At 46.6% G+C, this 13,352-nt stretch overlaps 1 protein-coding gene across 1 annotated transcript in view; it reads right to left on the bottom strand.

The window, feature by feature from the left end:
* ABCA1 (ATP binding cassette subfamily A member 1) overlaps positions 1–13,352 on the bottom strand; it is a 241,282-nt gene that overhangs the window by 134,472 nt on the left and 93,458 nt on the right. The window contains exons 6-7 of the mRNA XM_069630840.1: positions 7,734–7,855; positions 5,270–5,461 (exon numbers count right to left, since the gene is read on the bottom strand). Coding sequence (XP_069486941.1) covers positions 5,270–5,461; positions 7,734–7,855 — 314 coding nt within the window. The remainder of the gene's footprint in view (positions 1–5,269; positions 5,462–7,733; positions 7,856–13,352) is intronic.

Raw genomic sequence — 13,352 nt, 5'->3', positions numbered from 1 at the left:
GTTTTTTCCGGAGCCATGCTCGGGAGCGGAGCGCATGCTACACACATTGGATGTAAAAAGGGCTCTCAAGTTTTATCTTCATCGTACGCAACCGTTCAGAGAAACGAGACAGCTGTTTGTGGCCTATGGGTTGGGTGCTAGAGGAAAAGCCATTTCAAAGCAAGGACTTTCAAGATGGGTGTCATCTACCATCTCGTACTGCCATTCCAAGGCAGGGAAGCCTCTTCTACGACGGCCAAGAGCTCATTCAACTAGAGCAGCGGCATCGTCGACGGCACTGTGGGCCGGAGTCCCTCTAGGGGACATCTGCATGGCGGCTACCTGGGCGACTACACACACCTTTACCCGCCATTACTGCCTGTCGCAGCAACATGCCGAAGACACCCGGATGGGACAGGCGGTGCTTCGACACCTATTCCAGTAAGGTAAGCCCCGGCTGCGGGGTGGCATCCTGTGGAATTTATGACTGTATGTGGTCCGTTTTTTCCCTATGTAAACTATTACTGATGTATACATAATCTTAGGGAACGGCCTTTTGCGAAGAATGTATAGGGGTTTGCATGCACACCTCCTCTTGGGGGTAGTACTGCTATGTAATCTATTCAAAGCATGTGAATCCATGAAAGATCCAATGCTGGAGAAGGGAATAGTTTCTTACCTGTAACTCCATTTCTCCAGCATTGGTATCTTTCATGGATTCACATGCGCCCACCTGCCTCCCCTGATCATGCAAACCGGTTCCCCCACTACTTTGTGGGCCGAAATCTGAGGGAGCGCGGGGGCGGGGCCTGTATTTATATCATGACGTCCTGACGGCACGGGCACGCATGATACAAAACGAGGTGGATAGGACGCATAAGCGTCGAAAAAGTTTTCCTACGGGAAAGGGTCTATATAATGTACCGGGGATTCCCAGCCTGACGACGGGGAATATTCAAAGCATGTGAATCCATGAAAGATACCAATGCTGGAGAAATGGAGTTACAGGTAAGAAACTATTCCCTTCTAATACAATTCATGGATAATCTTGTCCTGACGCATGTGTGAGTCTCTAAAAGGTGGCTCGTTTTTACAGAGTAAACGTCTTTGGACATTGGCTTGTGTAAATATGTATAATGCGCCCATGTTTTTCTCCCTTTACCTTCCTCTCATCTTTCCCCTCTCATTTGTCCTTCCAAAGACCAAGGTCTGCATAGCCCAGTGGAGGCACAATACGACATACTAGGGACACGTCTAGGTGCTCTGAGAGTACTTCAGTGGTGATTTGGGGCAATGTGAAAGTCACAAAACACAGCATAGCATAGAATATGCCCAGTGAAAATAAATCGCCCAGGAGCGTAAAGCCCAAGAAATGCTCACAGGAACGTCTAAACTCCTGCTTCTGAGGAGCACTTTGAAGAGGTGTGTATAAACTCCTGCTTCTGAGGAGCACTTTCAAGAGGTGTGTATGTACACGCATTTGTGACGACATTTTTCCAGATTTGCTAATGTTCAGTCTCAGAGTTTGTACTCCGGGTTATGGACTAGTAGAAGCTGAGAGGTCACTGAATCAGAACAAAACATGTTTTTTTAGAAAGAGGAAATATCAGGCAGCTGTAATCAGCGACTCTGTGCGTTATCAGCAATCTGCGCTTTGCAAAGTAAGGTTTGGCTCCTGGCTCACCATCGGACTTCCAGGAGTGCAAATCTCGGTCTTGCTCTTTTGCTAAGGATTAGGCAAAAAGGTTGCTGTGTGGTTCCGGATATTTAGGAAACAGACGGAGAGACCCTTGAATCGAAGCCTTCTTAGCAGCCTTCCAATGTATATTTAGAGGTCCTTGAATCAAAGCCTCCTGAGCAGCATTCCAATGGATATAGAGGCTCCTGAAACAAGGCCTTCCAAGCAGCAGTCCAACGGATATAGTGGCCATTGAATAAAGGCCTTGACAACAGCCTTGTAATGGATACAGTGGCCCATGAATCAAGACCTTCTGAGGGGCCTTCCAATGGATATAGAGGCCATTGAATAAAGGCCTTCTGAGCTTCCATCAAATGGATACAGGGATCATTGCATCAATGGTTTCAGAACAGCCTGGTAATGGATACAGAGGCTCTTGAATCAAAGCCTTCTGAGGCGCCGTCCAATAGATATAGAGGCTATTGAGTCAAGGCCTTCTGAGCAGCCATCAAACGGACATAGAAAACATTGAATCAAGGCCTTCAGAATAGCCTTGTAATGGATACAGAGGTCCTTAAATAAAGGCCTTATGGGGAGCCTTCCATGGATACAGAGGCCATTGAATCAAGGCCTTCCGAGCAGTCGTCCAATGGATATAGAGCTCATTGAATCATGGACCTCAGAAAAGCCATGTAAGGGATACAGAGGCCCTTGAATTGAGGCCTTCTGAGGATCCCTCCAATGGATATAGGGGCCATTGAATCAAGGCCTTCAGAACAGCGTTGTAATGGATACAGAGGCCCTTGAATCGAGGACTTCTGATGAGCCTTCCAATGGATATAGAGGGCATTGAATGAAGGCCTTTATGCGCAGCCGTCCAATAGATATAGAGGCCTTTGAATCAAGGTCTTCTGAGCAGCTGTCCAACGGACATAGAAGACATTGAATCAAGGCCTTCGGAACATTCAGGCAATAGATACAGAGGCCCTTGACTCGAGGCCTCATGGGGAGCCTTTAGAGGCCATTGAATCAAGGCCTCCTGAGCAGCCGTCAAATAGATATAGAGATCATTGAATGAAGGCCTCCAGAACAGCCTTGTAATGGATACAGAGGCCCTTGAAAAGTGTCCTTCCGAGGAGCCTTCCAATGGATATAGAGGCCCTTGAATCAAGGCCTTCTGAGAAGGTTTCCAGGGGATGTGATGGCCATTGAATCGAGGTTACCTGAGCAGCCTCCAATGGACATGGCAGCCCTTGAATCAAGGCCTGCTGTGCAGCCTTTCAATGGATATGCAAGCCATTGAATTGATGCCTTCTGAGCAGCATTCCACTGGATATGGATATGAAGCTGTGTGAAATTAGGCTTTCTAAGCAGCCTTCGAATGAATTTGGGACCCTTAAATTAAGCCCTTGTCTGCAGCCTTCCAATGGAATTGGGAGCCTTGAATAGAGCTCTTGTGAGCAGCCTTCCAATGGGCCTGGAGGCCCCCGAACCAAGGCCTTCTGAGCATCTTTCCAATGGTTGTGAAGGGACTTCAAGAATCTGAAAACAAACTACATTTGGACATGTAAAATGAATAGACGGACTGCTCACTTCAGTTCATATCCAAAGCCTGTGTTTGCTGGATAATGATATGCTTCAGTGCAGTTGGCTATGGGTTAACTTTTTAACTTCTCAGGGAATGTAGAAGCTAAGGGGCAGTTTTAAAGTGAAGTAGGAAGGAAGGCTGAGCAGAGCTCCTAGGTGGAAGCAGGGACTCCTCTGCCAAGTTGGACCCTGGCTATGAATGCTTCACCTGCTTCTGGTTTCAATCTATAAATACGTTCAACATAGACTTCATGTACAAAGGCGCCCGCACTCATATGTTGAAAGAATGTTTATCAAGCCTTCGGATGTACCAAAAAAAACAAAAACTTAGGGGTGGAGGAAAATGTACGAATACTATTCACACAATGTTATCTGCAATCTTCGCTCTTTGCATGCCATTACTAGAGGACTGGTACCTTTGAAATGTTTCCAAGAATAGTCCCTTTGGAGGAAGAAGTGTTTACGTCAGACATTATACTGCGCGCATTCCTTTTTGTTATAATGGCCACACGGCAAAATGAGTTAAGTTGGCCGTGCTTGGCTGTTGCTGCAAAAAGAAATCCATCTCTCTCTGTCACTCCTCACCTATGCAATTTATACATTTCTCTCAAGGAATGACCGTCCAATACAAATGATTGTTCATTAATATGTGGACACTGCGCGGCTGCAGTCAATTCCGTAAATGATCACTGACCTTTATGCATAGGGATGAAGGAGAATTTGATTCCAATGCTTGATATCCCAGTGTGCCACTGAATGCTGAGTGGCCGGTGCCAAGCACCTGACCCCACACTTGGTCTGTCTTTCAGCGAGGCCCATAATGGCTGGAGACCAAGAGTACATAACAACTGAACGCTGCCAAGCAAATAGCAGAAGATAAACCATTGGACAGCTGTGTGAGTGGCCTCTCTGACTTCTCTTTACCATCCACTACAGTGGTGATGGGCGCAGGATAAAGCATTTTTAACATCACATAACAATCCCCTAGAATCTCTAGGATGTGAAGATGCTTTTCCTCTCGTGGAATTGTGTTCCTGATGCAACAGCGGGCAAAAATCACTAGCAGGGTTGAAAAGCCCATAGTCGGGCATAATCATAGTATTAAAGCAAAGGAAGAAGTCGAGATCCGGTAGGGGATGAGCAGGGGGAAGGCAGAAGTCTCCCCCTGCCAAAATTCGGTTTTATCCCATCAGTGTCCTTGTTGCAAGATAAGTGGGCACAGAATGATTGTCTTCCATCGCCAGGATGGCGGCATGATTTATAAAATGGCATGCAGGGATATCGGAAGGTGAATTCATAGCGGTGAGCCCAGCAAGATCAGGGGTGGCACAAACTTCTGTCCCCCTTGCACTCCTAAAGCACATGGTACCACTGGGACGTCCCCAGGAAAGACCACAAGCGCACCCATTGACAGAAAAATTCTATCCATACCCCTGCATCAGCGGGCATATCAGGGAAACCCAGCTATCTTCCCTCTAGAGGCCGAACTTGGGCAGATATAAATGAGGGCAAGTCGAGACTACAGTGTTAAATCACATGGGGGAATTTGGCAAACTAGCCCACCTTGGCGGTCCTTCTTTGAGGTCAATGTCTATGTGTTTAGTACCATGTCCTACCAACCGTACTCGTATACATGCTAACAGCTGTATCTCAAAGACTCCCAAGTTCCTCAGTACCCCAACAGTTTTAAGTGAATGTAAGGGTTTCATACAACACATAACAAAAACATATCCATCGATTATAAAATTTCACACGTAGTATATCTGAGGCTGTAAAAGAAATGAGGTAGATCTCCACTTCAACAGTGTGACAGGAAAGGTTGAGGTAGACTTAAGGAAATGTCCAAATAAACGTCTCCGCTGGACGTAACAATAAAAGCCCAGTCTTATTAAACATTCTCGTTACAAGGCCTACCACTAGAAAACAAATCTGGGTTGGAAAATCTTCTAGTTAAATGCACAAAACAGAATGATACACTACATCGGGCAAGGACATGAAAACTTCCACACGCACTAAATAACTCACCAGGATGGGCTTCAGAAAATCGATGTTGGCGTGAAATGCTCCTTCAGCCGCACTGAGTTTGTCAGCAGGCATCGCACAGACTATGGCACTGAGGGCTGCTGCTACTTCCTGGCTCCTGAACGTGATGAATTCTGAGAGTTTGGACACATTGCACAGATTCTTCAGCCGAATTTGGTAGCCAGACACCAAAACCTGCAAGAAATGTGCCAAGATATATAAGGGCGGAGCCATCAGAGGGCCTTGGGCGCAACAAGATTTCTTCCACACTATAGTCTTCCTTTGGATCGCCAGCCAAGCAGGAAGAACTGGACGCATGTGCATGAAGACTGCTTGAAGACCCTTGGGACAAGGTTGCTATACAAGTGTTTCAAAAAATCAATGACTCAATCTCAAGTACATCAAAGCCTTACTTGCGAGTTAATGCTAGCACACTTCTCAGTGAGCCAAAATACCCACACCAGAGCATCCATTCCTGCAGACTACAGTCAAACGTGAGCTTGCACTCCTAGCTGCCCATGATGTAAACGAGATGTCTGGAGGGAGAGGACCCCACAGGAAATGGGGTGTCGTAGTCATTTTATATGTAGATGCTTTTTATTGACGACGGTCTAGATCCCAGTGTACACAGTAGCCCACTGTACCATGCCACAAGTGACAGACTGGATGGATGCCGTCATTGTGCAGTGTAGAGTGAGGCAAGAGCCCGATAGGCCCTATTCACCATGAGATGAAGGGCAGTGGCAAAGGTAAAATAGAGCTATGCATAAGAGCTGTTCTGCAGATGTACATCGACAAGGGCCGTCTTGCAAGGATAAGGATAGATGATGCAAATATGAGTCACACGTCTCATTAGGTACATTTCTGTGATACGATGCTGACCGGGCCGGCCAGAGAGTGAGATGAGTAAGCATGCATTAACTGCCTCAAGTAAGTCCAACAAGTGCTTAAGTTTTTCCAGATTGCAACCTTTCGGCAAAAATGTTCATTCTCCAGTGCCCAGCCCTCTAGAAGTAGAAGCTTTGTGAGTTTGGACGACCCTGTGAGGACAGAAGCCTTAAGAGGGCTCATTTTGGGACTGCCTCCTGTTCATGATATGGTTGAGAGTTCTGTTCCTTAAGAAATGATGGAAAAAGCAGAGGATTAAACTGGGATGAGGAGACCAGAGTGCTTGCTGAATGTTTCTCTGGGAAGCTTGAGCCAGACAGCATAGTAAAGTTAGGTCGGCCGAGTCAATGGTATTGTCAAAGTTTGGGGTTGCGGACAGGCTCTTGGGGATTTTTGTGCAGCCTATAGACCTAGAAGAACTACAGCGCCTACGTGAGAGCGTAACTGGTGGAAGTGTATTTCAGTGGGAGGAGTTGAAGAAGGTACACTTATTTCACAGGCAGTTGTTGAATGATATTCCCAGGAAGTGTTGCTTATAGTGCAGAACACAGGTTGGATCTTAATGTTTAAGAAACCAATCACTGCCTGCCATGCCAATGCTTTATTTCATTAGCCTGGGAAGGGTGTGGTGCTGCTGGCTGCGTTGACCAAGCTTTCGTCCAAGAGGCTGAGAAAGGATATCAGTGCCTGGGACAGCTCTTTAACTACTAAACTGCGGGAGTGAACAGGGCCTACAATGATTTCTAATGGGATTTCAGGACGAACATACTCGCCCTTAGCTGAGAGGTCAGGGTGGGCGTAACTGAAGAGGTTGAAGAATGGGAGGGGGGGGGGGTCATCCGCAGGTGGAATTCGTATAGGCCAGGATGTTACAATACCATTTGCTGACCATACATGAAACCTTCGGCTGACAGCGTTTGCCATTATCGGTAGTGGAGGTGGGGCGAGTCGGGCAGATAGGCCGGATGGCACAGTGGGTTGTCTCTAGGATGACAATCTTAGAGCGGGTTAACAGAAGGGAAGGGCCCCTACTCACAAAGGAACTGGGGGTCTTAAAGAGTCAGTGCAGGAGTAGGATGTGTCCGCTGGTAAAAGGGTTTGGCAAGCTATGCCTTGGCAAGCTGTGGGCACCCTTAAGGGCAGGTGTCACTTTTTACATACTAATGCTTTGAACGTGGCCTGCTTGCGCTCAGCATCCAAGTTACTTTGCTGCTTCCTGCCGTGTGGGGGGCTCTACAACGGCAGCTCCTGCAGACACTGCTAATACGACTGTCAGCCATGTCTCTGACACCAATCAGGCTCCATCAGAGGAGGTTAGCTAAAATACCAGTTATGGGTGGCTTAGACGCCAAAAGGTACAGCACCTGTGTATGTAAGCGTCCAGAGTGGCAACATTTTATTTGGATGGGCCCCATTAAGGGCAACATTTGTCAATCATGCACCCAGTATGCAAATCCTTGATCTGCTGCCCTTAATGAGTACTTGCATTCGGGCAAAGAGGGCTCACAACAAAGAGCCACAACACTGGTTGAGACTCAAGATGGCTGATTACTTGTGAGAGGTGCTCGTAGCTGCTTACCCGCTCAAGGTTAACATCAGCGTTCATGATCTCGTTCACCACCATAGGAGGCATCGACATGTTGTTCTGCAAGAAGGTCGAAAATGTCTCATTCTGGATCAGAAAATCCTGAAGCTTCAAACCTGGATTGGAGGGAAAATTAACAACGTCTAAAACATGATAGCTAAAAAGCTGCTCTCTCTTTATTGAATGTCAACTTGAGGAACGATCGTAAAGTACACTGTGAAAATGTACTGTGCCCTTCGCAGGTTGGCAATAATAGAATGAGAAATGAAAAAAGTTGATGCTACAAATAATGAGAACACAAAGCAATAATATTTCAAAACAGATTTGTGTCAAGAAACTAAACACAGGACGTTTTCCTTCCCAATACCCTTTTGCTGTCCAGAGCCTCCACAAAGGGTCCTGTTCACTAAGCGACATCAATGAACGCAGTGTCAAATGCGAGGCTTCAAGAAAGCCTGGTTGAGTCGCAACAGCGTACTGCAACTTAAAATGGTCAGCATGTTTGAACAAAAATTCCTTTTCAGTGGTGCAGCAAACCGCATTAAAATGTAACATTAAAAAATGTGCGTCTCATATAATGGCTTACTTTAGTCTCATAATCACAATGTGCCGTTCCCCCATGTAAATAACATAACCCCCCCAATGTTTAACACTGTTCCACTTCTTCCACAGGCAGCAGGTTCCAACTGCAGTTCTACCTAGGGTTAACGAGCACAATGCCGCCTTGACCACTCTCCAAAATCCCAACCAGATCCCTTTACGGTGGGGGTTCCAAGTTTCAACTGAATCGATCCTGGGTGCTAGGAAATCCAACAACAGCCACTTGTTATTTTACTTGATCAACATAGGCGAAAGAGTATCACTCAATAGAATGTTACCATGGTGTTGGAAACTCTAATGAAACCCCCTTTCGACCCCTATAGAAATCATGGCGGTGGAATGGTTGTCTTTGAGGCACTATTCCTGGTGGCGACTGAATTCATTAGGGGATCATGTGATCTTCGGTCCAGACCTCCATATTTCTATATCCTTCATGAAGCTTTCATTTTAAAGTCCGATTCAGTGTTTTTATCCAAGATCTGCTCTTCTTTCCACCCAGAACAGGACGGCAAAGCTTTTAAAAGCTGCAGGGGCGGCAGAGGGCAAGGGCAGAGCAGGGTGAGTAATGGCAGTAGGCACAGGGGGAGCTGCCCTCCCATTGAAAACGAAGGATGTCAGAACGAGGTGCTGGGCAGGACATGCAGCAGGTTGGCTCACACTGCCTTGTCGCAGAATAGACAAGATGGGGTTCCCATGAGAGAAATATGCCAGATGGTGACATGAACATGCTCCTCTAGCTTCATCAAACCTTAAAAGGGTCCGCTGCCTGGCTCAAAGAGTATCAACATGGGCATCTCTATCCTGGGGTCTGTAATATCTTAGGCATGTTGTGTTGGATCTTTTATGCCTTGGGTACCCATCAACGCAGCATCTGTGGTATCTCCTCGCAATCGAGGAAGGTGACAGAGGAGGGGAGCTGAGGGCAATGCATAGATTACGTATGGGAATCCCCATTACATCATACCACCCCTTGTCACCTAACTCATATCCCATCCTCCCGAGGCTTCAACAGGTCCCAGTGTCCTGGCAGGAAAAGGTAGGAGGAGAGTAATGCCACTTTATTGGTGCATGAAGTGGGAGATGCTCACTTGCTCAGAGAGGGTGTGCACTCTGTTGTAGAGGACGAAGGGAATCTTGAAAAGGATTTTGGTTGGAGGTAAAGAATAACTCATAACCCTCAATATTGGGAGGAGCGCGAGTGTCTTTGTTTCAAAATAGCCCGCTTCTCTTGTAATAGTACACCACACCTCTACCCCTGCAGTATAGCAATATATAATTTGACTCTCAAGAGGCAGGATAAGAAAGCAACAATGTTATAAATGCCCTCCCTCACCTCCCCGCCCCCCACGATGACAACATACCGCGCTCCCTCGGGGCGGCAGCTGAGGTTACCGCCAGTCCTGGCACGAATGACGAGCAACACCCGGCAACCGAATGAGGTGCAGGCGAGTGTGTCAGGAATGTGTCCAAAGGGGCACCGGGGCCATCCCCGGCCCATCTGCTCCTCCTAGCGACTCTTTTGTGCTGCACCGCCGCTCCTGGCAGGGGCACCGGCAGCTTGGCATTAGCTCACAACCCCTAAACTCCCTCCTCCCCAGCGAAAGGTAACGTTCAGTGCGCGCGGGGGTTACTGCCGGTCATGACTTCGGAGCCCAATCTCCAGTTTCATGTTCTCTGCCGGCATTTTGTCTGCTTGCTCCACACGAGAGCTGGCCTCAAGAAAGGCGGCGAGGGAGGTCTAGCTACTGCAGTTTCAGAGATGTGCTACTACATGATCTGGGCAATTTCTCCTCACGTTCTTTAAGAAAATACAGATGTAGCGCATTCTGTTTTTCTGCGTGCATCTAAACGAAAACAAAGGTAAAAAAAAAAACTCTTCACACGTAATTGCCCTTTCAAAGGATTCTTTAAAATGGAAGCTTAGCAGCGCGCGCCTTAAAGAGTCTATTCGACCTGTGTCTGACACGCGACCGGTTTTCACTGTCACTTAAAGGTGACCTTAGAGTGGACCAATTTTCCAACCACGTCCATTTTTGTAATTTTTAATTTCCAAAGTCTACTTTCAAGGGTTAGACACAAAAAAGAGCGACACCCAAGACTCAAAGATGACCGAAACCTACAGATGCATTTCACACGGTTATTGGTTGGCTCATTGTCTATGCCCAAATAACCTCAGCTCCAAAACAAGTTCAAAAAGTGGGGACAGACTAGAAACTCCAAATGTAAGAACATGCACATCTACAGCTTCTGCTTTAGGCCTCATTATGAGTTTGGTGGTATCTCAGTGGTTTACAAGTGGCGGTATGGCAGTGTTAGTCCCCATTCATACAACTCCATTGGGATTTCGATGGAATTACCACCAGAGGTAATTCCACTGAAATGCCGTTTTTTTGGCATTAAGGTGGCACAATTATGTCCAGATTTTCATCCACCTTACCTCCATACCTATAGTTCGGCGGTGCAGTAATACCTTGGTAATGCAGTGGTAACTCGGTTAACATTGTTCCCATTGATTTCTCGACATCGGACAACCATGGGACAATCATTGCAAATAAGCCCATGAGCAGGGGATGTGTTCTCACTTCATAAACCAACCTTTCAATTCTCCACCACAACAGACATCAATCTCACCACACCACTCTTAACACTACTAAATGCAATGATCAGGCCCACCACAATCCACAGACCCAACAGACATGAACTGATGCGGGTCAACAAACAAAAAACATGCCTGATGCAAAGACACTAGCCGTACCTCACAACAAGATACACAACAGGTATACCCATCTTTGGTAATGCCCAGGCAATGTCCCAATGGCTTATGAGCCAAAAAACAAAAAAGGCTTACCTTGAATACAGAGCCTGGTTCCTTCTGACCTATATGCATCAAGACAACAGCAAAGCACCCAAACACACCCAACCCATTCTCCTGCACGTCCCAAAGCAAAAAGAGAGCATGGAAATGCAGCGGTTGCACTATGAAAAATACCCAATAAGATAACAAAGTGTGATGGATCGTTGACAACATACTTTTGATTTGCACCAATCTGAGAACCACAGAGCTTGGAATGATGGCGATGCCTCAAGGACATCCCTACTAATACAGTGAACGGCATAGTGGTTTCTCACAGAAAATCATTTCTAGGTCCCAGCAGCAATTCAAAAACAAAATGAAAACCAAGGCACCAAGCTAGGAGGGGCAGACCGCCATGCCGCAGGCACTTCGACCATACTACGGTTGTAGGTAGCCCATTATCAAAACATATGCCATGCTGCCCTATTCTACTTTCCACTGCATGACTGGCACAGAAAATGAAGACTTCTGCACACATTGGCAAAATGGCCTGTGCCACCATGCGGTGGAACAAGGTTCCCTCTCGAGCACTCTGCCCCAATCAGGCAACGTGCGGAGGCAGCACTGTGCATAGGCCATGCTAACAATATGCTCAACTGGTAATAGCCCATTTTGATATCCTGCTTGCTACCATCATTTTGCTGCGAATATTCTAAAGCAACCAATGCAGAGTTGGCGAGCAGCGCACTACATGTTTAAGGACTATTTATTTGAAACTCTGCAAAGGAACCTCAGGGTCTGCTAGCGAACAACCCAGACTCCGTAAAACTAAAATCGCACCTCATCCACTGAGGTCCATTTGGAAGACAAATGTTGTCAGAAGGCATTGAAATGACTTGTGCCAGTGTGCCACCCTACTCGACAGACAGCATGTATTCAGAAGTTATGTCACGAGAGTGTCCTGCACCACCATTCAAAATCACAGCACAAGCCCCGGCTATGCAATGTTGGGAGTTGGTGGCTCCAGGGGCTCTCATCTTTCTGATGTCTGGAAGCAGACGGTTTAATAATATTTATTGACAAAATACTTTTTTCTGCCACTGATTTTTGAATTATGGTTGTTATCGCAAGAATTAATTCCGGAACATAGGGCTCTTCAGAATACAACTTTCTTGCCCCCTAAATTGCGCGGCTGCGGACTCCATTTGCAGGCTACACTCCACCTCTCCTCAGGGAAAAGGGATATTTAAAAATAAAATGCCGTCCTGAAAGTCCAAAATAAACCAATAGCCCGTTTGATAACCAGACTTCTTGAAAGAAGGTGCTTCATGTATGGAAGAGCTAAATTCCCCACGATCACTGCGGACCAATCCACGCAGGCCGCTAGAAATGATTACAAATGTTTCCTTTGCGATTTCCGGTAAAAGGGGAGGACAAACAGGCTCTGCAAAGGCACATCAAATCTAAAAACCTTTTTCTATTTTTCCCAAATTGTGATTAAATTAAAACCCTGAGTCGAACCCTGGCAGGTTCTAGGCCTTGGCTTCATAATTTCCTAACATAAACCCATGATAAAAGCCAGCACGGACACTGAGTTCGCAGTGTGGATTGGTGCGCGGGCTTGAGGAGCTCTGCACTCCCATGGTCAGACTGGGACAAAAAATACTTTACAGAACCAAGAGAAAAGTGCCCACAATCAAAAAGAGTCATTTGTTACTTTTCAAGGCAAACTCTTTGCGAACTACAGAGGGGGTGGGGGTGCTTTTTTGTCAAAGCTTGTTGCATTTGGTGCGTTTTAAGGCAGATTTGGTCAGTAAGACTGGCCAAGACTGTCCGCCATATGGGCTGGCCCCTCAGGAATTGCCCTATTGACTAGTCTCAGCCTGCGTATACCTCTAGGACTGTACAATTTCCTGATGTGAAAATCATTGTTGTCCCGGGAGGATAACTCAGTGTAAACGTGCTCGCCTTGGAAGCAAGACGACAGGAAGCAACACAGGTTCGATCCCCGGGTCCGCGCTTAGAAACCTCTGGGTATTTAAGCGCGTTATAAATATGCAACTAAGACAAGAACAAAAAAACAAAAAAATCTGTAACAGCGCCTCGATGCCCGCTGTGTGAGCACTTTAAAAATACAACAAATAAATAAATCGTTTCCGTTCCCTCCGTTCTGCATCCAGGATGATTAGGGCGTTGCCAAGCGATCTATATTGTGGCAC

Source organism: Ambystoma mexicanum, chromosome 6q (genome assembly GCF_040938575.1).
Source record: "Ambystoma mexicanum isolate Mex_15411 chromosome 6q, UKY_AmexF1_1, whole genome shotgun sequence".
NCBI classification, from domain to species: domain Eukaryota; kingdom Metazoa; phylum Chordata; class Amphibia; order Caudata; family Ambystomatidae; genus Ambystoma; species Ambystoma mexicanum.
This window is presented reverse-complemented; position numbering and strand designations above follow the sequence as displayed.